The sequence below is a fragment of the Ascidiella aspersa genome, chromosome 3, assembly GCF_963924565.1.
Source record: "Ascidiella aspersa chromosome 3, kaAscAspe10.2, whole genome shotgun sequence".
Taxonomy (NCBI): domain Eukaryota; kingdom Metazoa; phylum Chordata; class Ascidiacea; order Phlebobranchia; family Ascidiidae; genus Ascidiella; species Ascidiella aspersa.
In genome coordinates, this window is record NC_139449.1 from 32,351,277 (window position 1) to 32,370,411 (window position 19,135).

Consider the following 19,135-nt stretch of genomic DNA (forward strand, 5'->3'; position numbering starts at 1 on the left):
GACAAGCTTGTGGACAGAAGTTTATGGCCCAACAAACAAGCTATATTTCAGCTTTTACAGTTGTCATCGTAGTTTAGGTATTTTATTTTAAAATACCGAAGTAACTAGATCTCATGTATTTACGGAACTTGTCGTCCATATAGCCTACCTTTACAACGCAGTATATTCGTGCTATTGGTACTGTAGATCTCACGTGAATTGCTGTGTATAATGATTACATTGAAACAAACACCATTCAGTTTGATTCTATTTGTTATGTCTTCTGCACACAAATCTACACAGAAAACCTCAAATGACTAAGACGGATGGTTTTCAATTTTGTTGTTCATCTTTTTACCCTGGTGTTGTCCAAACAGGATGTGTTTCTGCTAAACGACCATTTTACATTTCCATATCCTGCGATGACACGACAAATAAATCAAGTGCCATATCTTCTCAGATTCCAATCTAGTAAATGGGACGCAACTTAATTGCGTTGTTTAATTATATGCGTATAGTATAAAGGGCGATAAGTGTTTTTGTTATGCACCAGATGTGGGCTATATGTTTGACGTTTGAGAGTAATAAAATCAGCTTAATGCGTTTGTATAGCAAATAATACGAACAATGGAAATGGATTGGCCCTGGAAGTCTAAATTGCAAGACTATCGTCAAGTTATGCATAGGTGGAATATGACCTTAACAGTAATCTAAACTTTGTTTAATACCATAAAAACTAGCTAAAAAAGCATCGCAAAAGACCATTAACGCTTTGGTTTTTCCCCAGTTTATGTCCCCAACTGTCTCGATAAAAACGAAATAAATATCGCCACGATTACGATAATAAATAAAAGTCGGTTCTTCGCGAAAGCGCTTTCGCCGTTGACGACCTTCGGAGATGCAACAATCTAAAACAAAACAAAATAAATAAGTATTTGAAGGGTTTGAAACGTTAAAATAAAATAGTTTACAATAAAATTGTTAGATCAATGGCCAATTCGTCTATTTCTCGCCGAGGATGTGTACATCCTTGTTTTTTTAAACATAGTTTTAAAATAGAACAATTTTGTATAAAACAAATTGTGATCAGCTAAACGAAAATTACTTATGACGCTACCGTATGCTTGTACTTTTTGCACCTCCTGCAATTTAAACTGCGGTATTTTTTTTTCCACTGCGTGCATGTGATTACAAAAACTTTAAATTTTTCCCAAAACAAAAAGTGCAAATTTTAGCACATTTCGTGTATAAACTTTTACGTTTTACTTTTACCTTTTCTTTCAAACCTGAAACCTCGCCCTTGGCCAGCGGCGGTACAACGTTAGGAGATGATTGTTCTTTATGGAAAACTCGCTTGCCACGCAAAAAATGTTTACCTGGAAATACATGCGGTAATACTGTAAACCCGAGGTATTGTCAGAGACAAGGGTTAAGGCGGAAGTTTGTTCCAAAATGTTCTATTACTTCACACAATCACTGGACTTCATCTTATTGGAAGTTTTAATAGCTTACTACAGTGTTTCTCAACCTAAAGGTCGCGACCGAAAATTGGGTGGCCGCTAGATTTGTTAGGGCCGCCCATTGCTTTCGTTTGGGTCGCCTACTACTTCTATTAAATAGGAGAAAATAGTGAGAGCACTATGAAGACATAGCTGACATTAATTAAAATAGAAGGTATTTAAACTATTTATGCAAGGTCTTGTTCGTGTTTTGTTTACTTAAACTTAAAGCTTGCAAAACGTTCAGTAAAGACTATTGGGTCGCCAAGGATAAGCTGTTATACTTATGCTACGTATTTGGGTCGATACGAAAAAGGTTAAGAAACACTGGCTTACCGCAATGGCAGTCTCTCATCTCAAACACAAACGTTGCCTTACAGTTAAACAGAATATAAAAAAACAAAAAACATAAAAAAAACGAATCCAATCATCACCCACCGGCCTCAAAAATTTCCACGGTCACCATCTTTCCCATGACGTTTGGATCTGCTTCGACTATCACTTGCTCGTAGAACTTGTTGTGCGCTACGTAGTGCACTTGGTCGTGTGCTATCTCGGTCACCAGCACTTGCTGTACCTTGCCCACTTGGTGGTTGTAAGGCTCGTAGGAGGCGAAGAGCTCCGAAAGACGCTTGGTGCGTTTCTTGATCTGCGAGCGAGATTCGAAGGAAATATTGGCGTAACTGGGGCCAGGATTACCCGGTGCAGACTTTAAAAGGTTAGATTTTTTTGGATAGGATTAAATTACTTAATTATAAACGCCCAAAAATACAAGCAGTCAATTACTTTTTATTTAAGTTAAGCTTAATTGATTTGACGTTTGGTCGGCTGTAAGTACACTCAGATACTTTTGTAAAAGTAGCATTTGCATTGCAATAGGCAAAAAGAACTGAACTTATAGCACACAAACAATTATGTCCGTATGGCGTATATAATCCGATTTTCATTCAAGTCGAAAATTTTAAGCCGTGGTTGGAAGTGATTTTACCTTGTTTTTTTGTAAGACAATAGTTTTAAAATTATACAACTGGGTTCCCTGATATATGTAAAAAGATACGCCTTAAAAAAATGAGATTTTCGCACGACGGGACTAATCGAAATACGACTGGAAAATATATTTGTTATCCGGAAGGTTCCAGACAAAATATACACTCACCTCCTGTCTGTTGATCTGGATCATCTTGGCTGCAGGCGTTCCTGGTCGCGGGAAGAACTGGTTCATGAAGAGGCTCGGAAACTTGTACTTTGCACACAAGTGCATCGTGTCTTCAAAATCCTGACGAGGGGATACATCGTTTAATTCTAGCATGATAGACGTGCCTTGCATAACAATGCTGTTTAATCGTCGTTTAATCACGTTTAAAAAGAAAGAGTTATGTTCGATAAAAGTTGTTACCGTTTTATGTATTGTTTTAAGCCCTAAGTTTCTATTTTTTCGTGGCGATAAAACACAGATTTAAATATTATCCAAGCAGATTTGAAAAATAAATTATTTTAAAAAATATCACAGCTACATTTAAAATTTAAAAACCAAAATTACAAAAAGGTATAGATGTTGCCGTTTCCAGAACTTTTTCCATGTACCTATACGTAACCGATTGCAATAAACCTCAATTTTCTATTTTTGTTGCAGTAAAACACAGATGCCAATTTTATCTAGGCAGATTTAAATAAAAAATGTCTCACCTAAATGTAAAAAAAACTGCAATCACAAAAAAGTTATAGATTTGAATCGTCTTACAGTTTGGATTTTTTTGTAGTTTAAATTAAACAGTAAGTTCATCAAATTTGTTTTAAACCCGAATTTTCTATTTTTGTGGCGGAAAAACACAGAGGCTTTTTAAAAAATAAGTTATTTTGAAAACGTCACAATCCTTTTAACATTTTAAAATAAAAAAAATGGACAATTGCAAAAACGTTATAAATTTAAATCATAGCGCATTTTTTATTGTGTAGTTAGAATTAAACAGTAAGTCGATTAAATTTGTTTTAAACTTTTTTTGTGGCTGTAAAACATGTCACAACTTACAACTAAAGGTTAAAATTAAAAAAGGCGCAATCGCAAAAAGATATAGATTTAAATTATCCCGCAGTTGGCACTTTTTGGTTAGTTAGTTAAAATTAAAGAGTGAATTGTATAAAATTCTGACGTCATACCTCGTCGGTCTCTGTTGGAAATCCGCATATGATGTCGGTTGCTATGGAGATCCCGGGTACGCTTGCGCGCAGCGAGTCGACTACTCGCTCGAACTCGGCGGCCGTGTACTCGCGCTGCATCTCGTACAGAGTTCGGTCGGATCCGGACTGAACCGGAACGTGCAGGAACGAGTAGACGCGCGGGTGAGTCAGGATCTTACCCATTTCCTGAGAAACGAGTAGAGAAAATGAGTCGAAATGGACTATAATGGTTGAAGGTAGTAGTAAGAATATTAAATACCAGTGGTCCAAACTATTTTGGCTCGGGGCACACTAAAAAATCTTAAATATTTCGCGGCACACTTTTAACAGAACAACATTATACTTTGGAGCATAATGGTTGGAGGTTGTAGTAAGACGTAATAAGAATATTAAAGCCCATAAAGCAAGAGTTATTCGAAACGTCCAAAATGATACCTACTGCTGTGTGGGCTTTGATATTCTTATAAACATTACAGTAATTTTACAATTACCCATAACACATGCTAAACTACATGTAAATGTCTTAAGATTATTAATTTGCAATGGATACATTTAAGTCTAAAATACTTGCGTGTATGCCTATTGGTATTTGAAATACTCTATTTTCCTAAAGTACAAACATTTTCCGTGGCACACAGTTCGGGAATCACTGGCCCATACAGAAGTAGATAGCATTTTGAACGTTTCGAGTGTCTCTTTATCCAAATGGAAAATTGCTCTTCGGGATAATACTTTTTAACAAATGTACCGACGTTTTAACTGCGTGGCTACTTTCATATACACGTAAGTGTAACAGCGAAGCGTTAAGTGATCAAAACACAAAGAAGAAAACAGAATGATTAAATTCGATTTTAAATTATATGAGCAATGTATTTTTTATTACTTCCGCAATTTAATTAAATTTTGGAGAATCCTCGCCAAGAACTTGTATCAATAAATCCAACCATGTAAATAACTGAAGTCGGTGATTAAGCCAAGTCAAACAGTGACCCAATTTTGGTTCGCGACAAGTGGGCCGAGAAACGCTGGATAGACTAAGAAAAAACTTTGTTGGCGCTGGCCCCGAGCCTATGTTTGTAACTGCACGTTGCAAGTGGTGAGAACACAGTCGCAAGGCTAACCTCAAGATGTTCAAGAATGTACGGCGGGTTGGTCATCCCCACCCTTAACATGCAACCTTCCGGTATGACCTCGACCAGCTTCCACAGAAGCTCCGGAAGCGAAGTTCCGATGTCGCGTCCGTAGGCTCCGGTGTCCTCACTTGTAAGCCAAATCTCAACCACACCCTCTGAAAGGAAACGTTGCAAACTGATTTTTTGTTTTTTTGACAGTTTTTGCGCAAGTTTTTATAATTGTTTCTTTTTTACAAAGGCCTTTTTTAATATGATATAGCATTAGATTTAACACCTGACGTGAGATTAAAAAAGTCTTTACCTTGTATATTATGTAAACTTAGCCACTTGAACTACTTTGTTTTTAATAACAATGGAACTGCTTTAGTAAAAACTTAAACTAGGATTTAACATGATATAAGCTAAAAGATTTGCTTTGAACTTAATTTTTTTTTGTAAATGCTTCACTGGGACTTAAGGCCTTTCAAAACAAATGCTTTGCAACATTAAGAAAAAGTGATTTGCTTACATTATTTCCAAAAGTGCTTACTTGCAAAAAAACGCCAGTATACAAAAAAATCCCTTTGCATTTACTGCGTTTTATTGATTTATTTTCAGGCACAACGTAACTAACCTATAACACGCTTATAGAAACACGAACAAAATCATCGTGTGTATATTGTAACTGGGATCAGACACTGGCACATAAGAAATCGCACAACCGAACTGTTTATACGTATTGAGTGGTTAATAAAATCTGAGGACTTTAGTCTGATAAACTTACCGTCAAATGATTGTTTTGCCCTCTCCACAATCTCGGACACGGGATAGCTGCCCAGGTTTCCGCGTGCGTGTTTAGTCTTACAATATGTACAAGCGTTTAGGCAGCTGAAAGAAAAACAGCAAAACGATTTGATATAGAAAGCCCCCTTAAAAACAAAATTACAAAAATCAAAACACATAATTAAAGTTAAAGATAGGTACAATGTACATATACGTAGAACGGTCATTCGTGAATAACAACTGTGATCTAGCCCTATACTAAAGTCGTTTTTTGATCAAGGATAACGACTTAAGTATGCACCAGAAGCCTTTGAAAGATTAACTGAATCAAGCCATCAAGCCATCAAGATGCAAGTAAGGCATGCCAGAAAAACAACTAGCCTGCAATGAGGTTCGAACTCACGACCTCGGTTATTTCGGGACCGTCGATCTACCTACTGAGCTACAAAGGCTCAGAGGGGAGCATGTCACGAAACAAATATAACACCATTGCTGCCAGAATCTTAACCGGCTGATACGGTCAATACGTATACCTGTATCGAAAAAAAATTATTGTCAGCTTTAACTCACTGTTGGTCACAAAAAGTCCCAAAACTGCCATTTGATTAGCTTTACATGTTTTTTAAAGTGTGCTACATGGTGACAATGTTTCAAGTGGAAGTGCAGTGAAATGTGCAAATGCAATAAGATGTGAATTATTTTCGGAATAATCGGGTCTTATACCAATATTTAAAAGACCTTAAATGAGCAGTTTACCCTGTGTTGATGCTAATGATTTCGATGAGTGGATTGCGTCTTATTTTAGGCAGTGCTAACGAAGCACCTCCCAACTTTTTGCCGTTGGACTTTTTCTGTCCAAGCAGCCGTACAGTGTTGCCTAAAAAGAGAAAATAAAATGTTTATATTTTAAACACAACGATGTTTTGTAGTTTGATAATGGATTTCAAATCAATAAGGTCAAGTAGACTGACGTCATCTTTATTAAGACGTTTCAATAGGAACTTGTATTATTTTTCAGTTAATGTGTGAAAACGGCGAGAAGTAAATCAAAAATCACTTATTAAAGGTCAGACGCAATTTTTAGAATTCTGAATTGCTAGACGGTTAGAGCATTGATTAGCATCTTTATGACGTTTTATTATGAAAAATGATAATATCTAATCACCTGAATAAAAAGACTGTTATTTTTTATACTTTTAATGAGTATTGCTGAATCAAAAAAATTCACAAAAATTGAAATGAACCCTTCACAAACTTTCCTTTAAGCTACACCGAAAAGCCATCGCAGACTCGCCGAATCTGTCGATCTATGATGCAAGCAAAGATCACAGATGTTATTAAACACATATGTTTGTGTGTCTTTCATTCATTCCTTTAAGCTGATTGACATATTTTGTAAAAAAAGCAAACCTTTTAGTGTTTCCTCGACAACCTCAACGACTCTGTCGATTTGCTGCACTCCGATCATCGAGAGACCCTTGATGTACGCTTGGCGTGGAGCACCTTGTGGCACACATCCGGCCACCACAACAGGTTTGCCCAGTTTCTCACACTTCCTAAACAAAATTTTTTGTTTAAAACACTGTAGGCAGCTTATTGGCAGTGTTTTGTGGCACACATCCGGCCACCACAACAGGCTTGCCCAGTTTCTCACACTTTTTAGATAAAATGTATTGTTTAAAAGAGTGCTTCCCAACCAGTGGGTCATGGCCCATTGGGGGGTCGCGAAGCTATTTCAGGTGAGTCGCGAAGCTATTCTAAATGTTACAGTTTACTATTAGATGGGGAAATTAATTACCATTAGGTAACATTTATGCAACAATATCACAAATACGTAACAATTAGATGTATTGTCGCATTAACTATTACAGTATGTACCAGTAGTAAAAATACAGTTTTTTATATCTTTATCTGCTTGGTTATATCTCATTGAAGGTCGCACAATTAAACCTGCATTAAAAGTGGCTCGCTAACTGAAATAAGTTGGGAAGCACTGGTTTAAAACATTGTAGGCAATTTATTGGTAGTGTTTTTAAATGTAAAATAATATCATTAACAGATTGAGTATAGCAGACCAGACAAACTCATATCAGTTAGAAAGTAACAAATAACTGTTATCACGAAGTTGTGTGCATAGCTGTTGATCACCATCACATTAAGGGTACTGTCATAACAGATTTTACAGTCCCAGCATTATTACATATTAAAAACCACTGCCTGCTGCAGACAAGCATACTGGAAATACCATTGAAGTTGAATTCCAGTTCTGCCCATCAATTTAAACCAATTATTTTTATCATAACTGGCATTGCTCACTTAAGTTGTATTGATCATTAATAACAGCTTATTATGCAACATATTTTACCGGCCAGATTTGAATTATACAAATTAAGCTAAGTGTATGAATATGAGAGCAATTTGAATCAAAGGAAACCAAGTAATTAAGATTACATAGTTCGACTACCCAAAAAGTCATACCAAGCATGGTACAGTGTAGAAAATACTGCTCTTACTCTATCATGTTTCTGAAATGATCTTCCGCAGGATTTTTAACAGTACAGCTGTTAAGTAGCCACAGATCAGCTCTTTCGCTGTCATCTGCAACAAAAAGTTGTTGAAATAAAGTATGGATTTGTACTGTGCTACATATATATATATATAAGCAAAACAAATAAGTAAATAAGCATCACTGTTGCACTAAAGAGAAAAAAAAACGAAAGCAATATTACTGGATTGCTAGATAAAAGTTGGTTGTGCTTACACATATGAAATCAAAAATATTTTTTGCAATTGAAAATGCTTTATAAAAAAACAGTTGGTTAATATAATTTTTTTTAAATTGGAAGAAACAATGGCTCATAATTGCATCAATTTATCTGCAAACCTGTTATGTTGTATCCGTATGCTGCCAGTTGCCCAGCCATGTACTCAGAGTCGGATGAGTTGTGTGTGCAACCCCACGTCTTCACATAAACACTTTCTAGACCGGGAATGTTGCTGAAAAAAATATAAATATAGATATGTACAGCATAATTATATTATACTTCTTAATATCTTTAAAGTTGTTAAAAAATTTAAAATTTTATTGCAAACATCTTAAAAGTGAAAAAATGAACTTCAAACCTCTTTAAAGGGGCATCTTCATTTTTAATGTTTTTCTGCTCTGCGTCAATACGACTTGACAATAGTCTTTTATTTCTAGAACTTTTGGCTTTGGGCAAGACAACGTCTTTAACGGTGGTTGTGCGTACGTCCAAGGTGGAAATATCTTCTATGTCATCCAGAATCTCCACACACCCAGCTGATGGCATTTTTTTTAATTATTACAAGAAACTCTAAACAATAAAAGTACCAATGCGTGACACAGTAAAAATGAACTACAAAATATATCTCTATGATAAATAAATTCAATTCAGTAAAAAAGTAGGACATTAGTTGTCACATAAATGGTTTGAATCAGAAATGAACTTCAACACTGTGGATAAAAAATCTATATTCATAAACTAAGGCACAAGACCAATGGAGCAAATACTTTTGCATTTCTAAAGAGGCACTTTAGCTAGTTATAGTAGATTATAATTATAACTTAACACAAAAAAAGCGTATTAATTTGATTACACACAAAGAAAAAAAATTCCAACAGTTTATTGAACAGTCACAGATTATGAGAACTGTTCAGCATTGGAAGCCTTTGAGCAATAATTATGAAATTACTACTATTTTGTTTTAAACGTAACAAATTAAATGAGATGACCCCAAACAAATGTAAATAAAAGGAGTGAATACAAGTAAAAGTGAAAATTATATTGGACTAGTGAACACCGGAAGATGTAACCAAAAGAAAGGTTGGATAAATATATGCATGAAATGCCAACCATACTAACTACTGTTTGTCATATTCACAGTGCAAATTTAAAGTTAAAATTAACACAAAAAGAATTTTAAATTTTACATATAAAAAAAGAGATTTGTGTAAAAAATGTGGTCTTTTTCTAAAAAAAATAGACACTCAAGAAAAATATAAACTATAATAGCATAATTGACATATACGCTAATTAGCCATCTATTGGCATAACAGTACACAAAATTCTACTACTAACTTACTGGGTTTTTCAGCCCGAAAAAAAAAATGTTTGCCTTAAGCTTGAAATACTTCCAAAGGCTACTAAATTAATTGTTATATTCACAATAAAGTTTCAACCTGCAAACTATTTATACTTTACAGCTCAGAAAAAAATTAAAGAATAGGTGTAAAAGCACAAGGGATTTAGTTTCCATACTCCCCATATTTACTTCTCGGGCTCACAGCCTTAAGTTCGTTGGTTTTACTGTCGATGACCAGACGGACATGGTTCTGTACAGATGCAGCTGAACTTGAATAGTTCGGAGGGTTGTACTTCTGTGCCAGCAATTTTGCGTCGGCTGGTGTGGTTAGTAGCTCATGGGACGGGTTAATTGGGTAAGCAGGAAGCATACGGCCCCCAGATTCCATCAGCTCTCTACCAGATACGTATCCCCAATTGGGCGATTGGCTTTTATCAAAATACGAACTCTGTCTGGGAAATGTTGGTGGCCCAAAGTATTTTCTCCAGTTTTGGGCCAATTCTCGTTCCACCAAATCTGGCACAATGGTATTAGGGGTGGGAATGTAGGGGTTTGGGGCGTAGGGTCCAGCCGTTGGTTGCCGAGCCTCTTTTTCATCTATCTTCTTCAGGATGTGATTGAGTTTAATGTCCACCGACTTGAGATATTCCATGACGTGCGGGGGTTCTTCAGGCCGGGGCGTTTGATGGAACTGGGGGGCAGAAGTAGGTCGGTACGAGGGGGGTGCAAACTGTTGTGGAGGGTTGAACTGCAAATCACTGGCGTTCCAAGATTCTCCGGGGGCTGTAACACCTTCGCTGGCAAGTTGAGACTTGATGTTATGAAGCAGACTCTGGTTGTGTATGCTTGATCCGGCCCTGTCCATTTCATCATACCAAGAAACTCCTTTACTGCTTCGCTTCAATGGTGACTGCTGCTGCCGGGTTAAAAACTCCCTTGCTTTCAACAGACCATCTTCTTCAGATTTCCAAGCCATTTTCGGAAACGAGGGTGCAACTGAAATGTCAGGGTCATTTCGGTGCGATGGAGGACCCTCTGGTTGGGGCTGGAGGTCTTCAACGTTCAGCCTGCTGTGGCCGTTCGTTAAATTTGATTGTGTTGGTTCACCGTTCCTCAATGTGCGGACGTTCTGTTGTAAGCTCTCCTGTTGAAGCTTTAGTGTCGAAACTTCAGCTGTCAGGAGAGATTTTGCGGCTAGTAATTCCTGCAATTCTGACTGGTCATCAGGCTTAAGCAAATCGTGACTTCTTTGCTTCAGTTCCAGCTCCTGTTGTTCCAGCTTTGTTCTTTGGCTCTGAAGCTGCTGCTTTTTCAGCTGCAACATTTCCTGATCGTTTTCAAATTCGGCAACCGCCGACTTGTGCTGCCGTTTCATTCTTTCGATTTGCATTTCATTCTCTGCCCTAAGCCTTTGCATCTCAATTTCAAGGTCATTGCTCAATCGTTTTTTTAGCAGATCAAGCTCACTACGGTAAGTTGCTTCGTTGTCAGCCCTGAGTTTCACAAGACGTGCATTATGCTGGCTTACAACATCTTTTATCTGCTGTTCGTGTTCTTCATATAAGGACTCGGTTTTATCACTTAGCACCTCACGCAAGCTTTTGTTTTGATGATCGCCAATCTCAGCTGCTTTGCTGAAGGAATCATTAATCTCAGCCACTTTGGCTTTGTGGTCCTGCTGTAGGCGACTTTTTAGGACAGTAAGTTTTTCTTCGTGATACGATCTCAGGGTCTCCAGTTTCTCCTCGGTTTGTTTTTCTAGCTCAGCATTCAGTTTGTCTTCTGCAGCTTTCATTTCTTCATCGTGCTTGCGATGCAAGTCATGAAATCTTTTCCTTCGCTCATCACTCAGTTTTGTGTTTTCGTCTTGCAATGCATCATCAAGATTTTCTTGATACTTCTCTTTTGTTTGTAAATCCCGTTTTTTAGCAAGTTCCTCTTGGAAATTACTTATAAATTCGTCATTCTCTTTTGTCAACTCTTTGACTGTGAGATCAGCCTTGGCTGTAAGTTTTTCTTTGGCTGTTTTTATGGTTTCATCATGGTCCTTTATTATGTTTGCTTCCTCCAATTCCCTTTCCCTTTTCAATTTCATTCTTAGAGCATCCAGGTCTTCTTGATTCTTCTCTTCGATTTTCTTCTTTTCTGCTTCAATTTCCTTCTCCATTTTTTCACGGTAATCTGTGATTATTAACTTTTTTTCTAAGGCTAAGTTGCCCTTGTCAGCCACATGATCACTTTCAGTTGAAGTATCTGACTCTTCCGTTGTCAAATATTCAGGCTCCTTACTCAAGTTTCCATAAAGTCTTTTCTCCGCTGCCTTAGCTGCTGCTTCGCCGGGTCCAGGAATGTCTTTCTTTTTTTGTACATTTTCCAAAGGGTGGTCTTCAAACGTCACCGTCTTTGGCTTCTCAGCAGGCATTAGGTCCCCTGCGTCTAACAAATTGGGAGTGAATTTTCCGTCTTCGCTATCCACCTCATTGGAGTTTGACGATATGTTCATCTTGTCAATGTCCTCACCACCGCTGACCACCTCCTCTTCTTCCGAAAAGTGATACTCAATAGCGGATTGATCCAGATCTTGTGTCTTCAGTTTGTCCAGGTTGATCCTCCCTATATCGCCCGAACTTGCAAGTGTGCCACCAGTCAAACTGAACATATCCCCGTGCGCCGTTGGCAGAGGAGAAATTGGGGAGTTGGACATCATTTTTGTTGTTCCCACGCCTTTTAAAGGAGCAAGACCCCCCAAAGATGTCAAGCTTCCAGGTGGATCAACACTTTTAAGAGGACCCAACTGGCCAGTGCCAGAAAGGTTGGACAGGCCGAGCGGTTGAGAGCCTCCAAGCGCGCTTCCTTGCAGATTTAAAGGACCCAATGAGTTCTGAAGATTCAAAGGTCCCAATGAGTTTTGAGGAAGATCAATTTGTGCCTTATCTTTCTTTTTTTTCTTTTTTGGATCTTTTTCTTTTTCTTTTTTCTTCTTTGTAGCTGCCACAGTGGCTGGGACGCTCGGTTTGACAAGCTTTTTCTGCCTTTCCTCGGCAACCATGGACCTGTAGAACTCATCGCAAGGATGGTCCCAAATGCTGTCGCCGGTTTTAAAGTTAAAGTAGTAAATGTCCCCAGTTGTATCTTGGCAAGGCTTCCAATTGGCTGGAAGAGGAGCGCTGATACCTTCCCTTGCAATCCAAAGAAGATCCTTTTCCTTTGCGATGTCAATCCCAATTACTTGAGCGTATTCGTTAACCTCTTCATCAGCTGGGATGTAGTTCTCGTCATAATCCTCCTCCAAAATTACCTGGTCGTTCATCATTTTGCTGATGTTTTAATTATCACATTTGTTCGTAGCAAAGTAAAATTTCTACTATTTCTGAATCAGATAAAAAGTTAAAATACTTTTAATTTTCAAAATAATCATACACTACTTAACTAAAGGTATTATCATTGTGATATTATTTTGATCCTACGTTCTTAGAAATTACCATGTCAGCACACATACAGTTTAGAGATTCGGACTTCAACTAAACAGAACTCATGTAGATTTTGGGCGCTGGTCTAGAATCTTAGAACATTTTCGTCCAGAGGATTATATTGCAAACAATAGCTAGGTAAGAGTGAGGGTTGGGTTAAGTATTATTATTCTATTTATTCTTATAATATTTATGTCTTCCCTACAATTTCAACTTTGACATCTAGTTTCGCTAGTGTTAAAATGTGGTAGGATAGTAGTAGGATTCTAGACCAGCGCCAGATTTTGCAGCATTACACGAAATTTAACAAACGAAAGACAAAACACCAACGTTGCGTATATACTTCAATGCATACGTCGACGATAAAAACTTTATATAGTAAATGTACTTGTGCAAACAATATATGTTAGGCTATTTTAGGGAAAATCACAACGAACTACACATACAGCACGCTTATAAATAGTATATTTACCTTGCAGAAAATAGTAACTGAATATCGCATTTCGAAAATTAAACTACACAGAACAGAAAACAACATCCCATGAGAGAAACATTGTGATATTATGCTATGTGCTGAGTTAAAATTTAGATAGAGAGCCTTTATTTTTGAACCATAGTCTCCCTATACTGTCTTTTAATTGTATTTTTTTTTCATTACAGATAAATTTAAGATAACAGCCGATTGCGTTTCATTGCAAGCGTACACATCTACGTTGCATCAACGCCTATGTATAATACAGGCGTTGGTTGCATTACAGCCGCACATGTATGTTGTGAAAATTGAATGACAGAACGTTATGTTTCCATATAACATGTCAATGTTAGAAAGGAATTTGGAAAAGCTGTACGAAAGTAATTTTACGAAATAGAAACGGGTATTTCCTTAGGTACCCACGGTCTTTTTGTTGTTGTGAAATGAAGCAACGCCTGATTTGCCGAGAAAACAACTTTCTCCCATCAGCGATCGTTAGCGCCGCTTTGTGGCTGAGGGTGTGTTTTGCATTTTCGTGTTCAACATTAGAGAATCTACGCGCACAGTATTCCTAAGTGGTAATGCTTGTCCTAACTTTGATTTGTATTAGTGACGTGCCTTTGCGTCATTTTTTTATAATGTTGTTTTCAAAGGGTCCTGAACAGTGCATTTTTATCAACGTATTAGCGTAAGAAAGAGTTCAGGAATTTGCTTGCAAGTTAAAAGTGTGGATTCTATCAGAAACGATTTTAGGCCAACATCTTTTTTCAGTTTAGCTAAAACTTTTGACTTGTCAGTGTTTGATTTTATTTTGTAATGTTGTAGATTTTGATGTTTTTACTTCCACATACTTTGTTAGGTTTGCTCGATTATAAACGCCCCAATTTTTATATTGTTTTTGATTTGTTGTATTTCATTTTGTTAACTTTATTTAGGCCTTTTTAGCATTTATTTATTATCAAAGTAGAGGAAATATAGGAAACAGATTAACCTAGTGTAAAATACATTATTTGTATTTAACTTTCTTGTTAATATCACATATGCAAATTGGTAACTGCTATTGTTAAATGCAATTATTTTTTTTATAAAGGTTGCTTGAAACAGCTTGCAAAACAATTCTTTGTAACTGCTTGTGTTAATAAAAAATGTTCTTAAAACTAAGTATTTTTGCCTTTTAAATGTATTGTCTTTTGGCCAATGAAGTGTTTTAATGTAAATTAATTAGATATTAATATTCAACCAAATTGAAATTTTTTAAACCAAAAGCTGGAAGTTTTGGCAGGGGATTTATCCATAGCCTCACATTCATAGAAAAATGTTCTCATTGACCAAAAGCCACTATGGAAAGTATGGCAAGTGCACCCGCGATTTTTTTCTCAACAGACTAGATCTGCACCCCTGGAAATTAAATATGCACCCGGTTTTCCTATATGTTATAAAAGCGGGGTGCACTTTTGACCTCAGTTGCACCCGGTCACCCCAACATTTTCGGCCGTGCACCCGCGAGATCTCGTCGAGATCTGCCATACTTTCCAAACGGGACCAAAATAAAGCGAACGTGCGAAGCTTACACTTTTCGTTAGCATTAATTTACTTATTCACAAATTTTTGCAGGTAATGCATTACAGCCACGCAATTTTAAGCTGTTTAAACATCTGCCTTGTGCAATATTGTGACTTCCATGACTTTAATTAGTATAATATAAAAATGAATTTAAAAATTTACCAATAGTCCAACCATAATCTCCTGCAAATTTTACTGTTTAGTTTCATATATACTTTTAAAATGTGTTTTCTAACACATTTTTTTTCGTAAGTTACAACACTTGAAATTTTGTTTTAACTTGGTTTAGGCTAGATCCCTTCTGGGATGCAACATATTCACATTTCGCAGGAGTTGTAAATATAAATAAAGTTGCACTACATTCAACAGGCACATCAGTTGGTCACTTTTTGGTATAAAATATTGTATGCATTTTTATGCTACTTTTATGTTTCTCTATACAGTATATTATGCAACCCGAAAGGCAATGACAATTAGGTACATGAAAAATCTGCAGTAAATGCAAATATTTATACAAACCAAATTACTTTGTTTCATTTTATCCTATACCAGAATATTGTTGTGCTGTTCTTCACAAAAATGTATTCTTTGATTTAGTTTGTTGCATTTTTTTATAATGCACAAACATGTTGGTATAGTGTTGTAGATGGTTGTATTTGTTATATGGCTTACATCAGTGGTTCTCAACCTTTTTAGCTTACGGACCGGTAAAATTTCAAAACAAGTTTTGCGGACCAATGGACCTTCAAAAATTAAAATCAACCCAAAATGTAATTACGACCTAAGTATTTGCAACTTAAAAGCAAAGAATGGAAATGTCAATTTAATAAGCAATTTGCTTCTGTCTTTTTGATATCATACGTGTTTTACGTGGTTCATTGAAGTTTTTCACCTACAACTGGTTTTAAAGCTTAAGATTTAAACGAGTGGTAGCCTACTACAACACTTGCTCCATTGTGACGAACAATAAAGTCCAAAGTAGACCATTAACTCTATGTTGCGTCACAATGCTGCAAAGTACGGAAGTGAAAAAGTTCTACATTTGATGGACAAGTTTTTAACATTTTGCATTTTGCAACTACGATATAAAACTGTAATATTTTTGGCGGACCAGCAGGAAAGTTGATGCGGACCGGCGGTTGAGAACCACTGGCTTACATCATATTTTTAAACTTCTAAAAAAAAAAATGTAATTATTTTAAACTCAAAAAAAATACATGTAATCTTCTTTTGCAGCATTTTATTTGGCTTGTTAATTTTGTTAAATACTATGTTCTTACAGGGTTCATTTTTAATTAATTTGAACTTGTGTTGAGCAATTATCATTCACCCAGGCGTAATAATAATCAATAAAACTTACGGATTTGCACTCGCATTTGTGAGTGGGCGAGTGCAAAACCTCAACCTTGCAATAAAGCAAATAGTATGTCCACTACATAAGGACATGTCCATATCACCATTTTTGTCCTAAGCAGTAACCATATTCCTGTGACCCCCATTTTCACAAGAAATAATGATTCATTGCATGCTCAGTTACGTACTGCTTGTTAAGGAAATTTTGACGCTTGGTTGACGTATTTTTTGCTAGACAGACCCTGACTCTTTCTCAGTATTATCTGCAAATATCCATAATGTTCAATTTGTAATCCAGTGCCCCAATTTTGTTTGCCTGATGTTGACTCTGTTTTGAAGGTTATTTTATTTAGAATAAGCACCTAAAATATTAGGTAAATTTTAGATTCTCAGACGAATTTTGATCAGATCTGTGTGATTGTTTGAGTTGTAAATATTCACGTTTGCTATAAAAAATTATAAAATTAAGGCAAGTGGGTTTGTATACTTAATTACTGACTTGAAAAAGTTTCACCCATTTAAACATTTACCCCCAAAAAAATCAACTCAATTTCTTTACGGTAGTATTTTTTTTATAATATCTGTGCTTCAAATATAAAAATTACTGTATCAGTAGAATAAATAAAGTTGGGTCCAATTGCTTATGTATGACACAAAAAATGTCTATGGCTGATAACTGATTGTAAATTTTTTTCATTTTGTTCTTTACACCAATTTCTTTATTTGATCAAGCTGCAACACAGTATAATTAACTGTTTAAATTTGCCAACCAGGGTTAAATTAAGTAGCAAATTTTATCACGTTTTTAGGACAAAGACATTGAAATTAAAATCCTCAATTGTCTATTTTTGTTTTGTTGTGGATTAAATTCAAAATTACGTATTTTGAACAATGCCTCGGGCTAAATGGTGCCCGAATAGTTGTTAAGCATCGATAACAGTTTCTTAAAATGTGGCGTGAGAACATTACTTATCCATGTGTCGTCAAATGATAAGTTGTAAATAGCTGTAAAGTTTTGTTTTTGGCGTGTTTAAATGAGAAGGTTAGTAGTAGTTGAAACAAAGTTTCAAGCTTTTTTAAGTAAATCATAGATATTTTGGAGACAAATTGTGTCTTTTTTTATTGTTTCTGCTAATATTAAGAAAATTTACTTTATTTTGTGTCCTATAGTGTTACCTTTTGTTAAATTTATGGATTAGTTAATAATTATTTATTCAACATCTCTATATGTGTGAACATGCAATCACACTTCACTTTATTTTAGTTTGTGTTTTTTTTTTCAAATTAGACCTTGGTAGGTTTTGTATGATACTTAAAAAAATGGAATTGAGGAAGCTGAAAGTATGTTTGTACTATGATAGGAAGGTTTTGTTTGTACTTCAAAGATAAGCAGTTTTGTGTACTTTGATAAGGAATTGGGTGTGCTACGTTTGTTTAGCATTACAGAGTGATTTGAATTTGGCATAATCTTAGGTCTAGGATCATTAAAGCAAGGCCATTCCTTGTCAATTCACACAGTCAAGAAATTCAACCTCCGATTTTCCTTAAATTTTGCAGGTGTTCATTATATAGGATAGTGAAAAGCTGTGTAAAATTGAAGGAAAATCGGAGAGGTTGAATTTCTTGTCTGTGTGAATTGACACGGAATGGCCCAGCAGATAGCGCATGGTTTGCAGATTAGCTATGACAGTTTTGAAAAGAATGTACAAGTGATCAAGTACTGAAAAGTTTTGTGTTGTAAATATATTGCCTAATGCAATGTGGTAAGCTTTGTTGGTGTTTATTTCACAGCCTGTGGTTATGTATCATTAAACTTCTGATTTCTGCTTGCTTCATCCTTTTTTAAATCCAGGCTTACAGCTTGCCATGTTGGCTATAATTAGATTTGTGCATCATCTCCATATGTGATAATGCTTATGGAGGCAATTATTTGTTGTTTTTTGCTGGATATGCTTTATTTGTTTTTATTTATCACTGAAGAGAGAATACGTTTTTTTAACAATTAATACAAGTCTAGTTTTAAAAGTTTTATTGAAACCAAACAGTTATGTATATATATGATATTCTATTTATATAAGGATTGTTTTTAATTTGCTTATTTCTGTCCATGTTGTTGTCCATGACTTGTAGCCTCTCTTTTTGAGTTTGTTTGGCGATACAGTCCTCAGCTATACCAAGAAGTGCTTGTTGACATTTTTAAAAGTTTTATGAGACCTCATCGCTTTACATCTGTTTTTAGCTTTACTTGGCCATGTACATGCAATTTGTAGACTTCAGAAGTGCCATTCGATGTTTACAGTGAACTTATTCAGGTTTGCATACTATTAGCCAGTATATATAAACCACCAGTTAAAAAATGTTAAGGTTATTTGTTGTACGCCAAAATAATTAACCCAATACTGAATTATTTTCTGCATCTATTTTTTCTGGTCATGTTTCTTCATTCAATTTTAACAGTGTGATGATATTTTGACAATTTTCAATTTTTTTGCATTGAAATATATATTTATACTCATCAGGAAAGTTTTTTTCTTGGCTCGCATACCGTCCCTTGTCAGACATCATGAATACAAATGAAGTCAGAAACAACATTACCTCTGGCGCACCTTGTGCCCTTTTATT

General features: G+C 35.9%; 2 protein-coding genes across 2 annotated transcripts; both read right to left on the bottom strand.

The window, feature by feature from the left end:
* Positions 1 to 760: 760 nt before the first annotated feature.
* Positions 761 to 8,886, bottom strand: LOC146162517 (threonylcarbamoyladenosine tRNA methylthiotransferase-like). The gene is made up of 12 exons (XM_083385715.1): positions 8,675 to 8,886; positions 8,436 to 8,548; positions 8,065 to 8,149; positions 6,962 to 7,107; positions 6,308 to 6,428; positions 5,553 to 5,656; positions 4,778 to 4,944; positions 3,636 to 3,842; positions 2,635 to 2,754; positions 1,917 to 2,127; positions 1,252 to 1,355; positions 761 to 887 (listed from the first exon to the last, which is right to left on the bottom strand). The coding sequence occupies exons 1-12, from the start codon at positions 8,860 to 8,862 to the stop codon at positions 768 to 770; spliced, it is 1,686 nt and encodes a 561-aa protein (XP_083241841.1). The 5' UTR covers positions 8,863 to 8,886; the 3' UTR covers positions 761 to 767.
* On the bottom strand, positions 8,886 to 13,013 carry LOC146162518 (uncharacterized). Its single transcript, XM_083385714.1, has 2 exons — positions 12,544 to 13,013; positions 8,886 to 12,444 (listed from the first exon to the last, which is right to left on the bottom strand). Exons 1-2 carry the CDS (start codon positions 12,966 to 12,968, stop codon positions 9,819 to 9,821), a joined length of 3,051 nt encoding a protein of 1,016 aa, XP_083241840.1. The 5' UTR covers positions 12,969 to 13,013; the 3' UTR covers positions 8,886 to 9,818.
* Between the last annotated feature and the right edge of the window lie 6,122 nt (positions 13,014 to 19,135).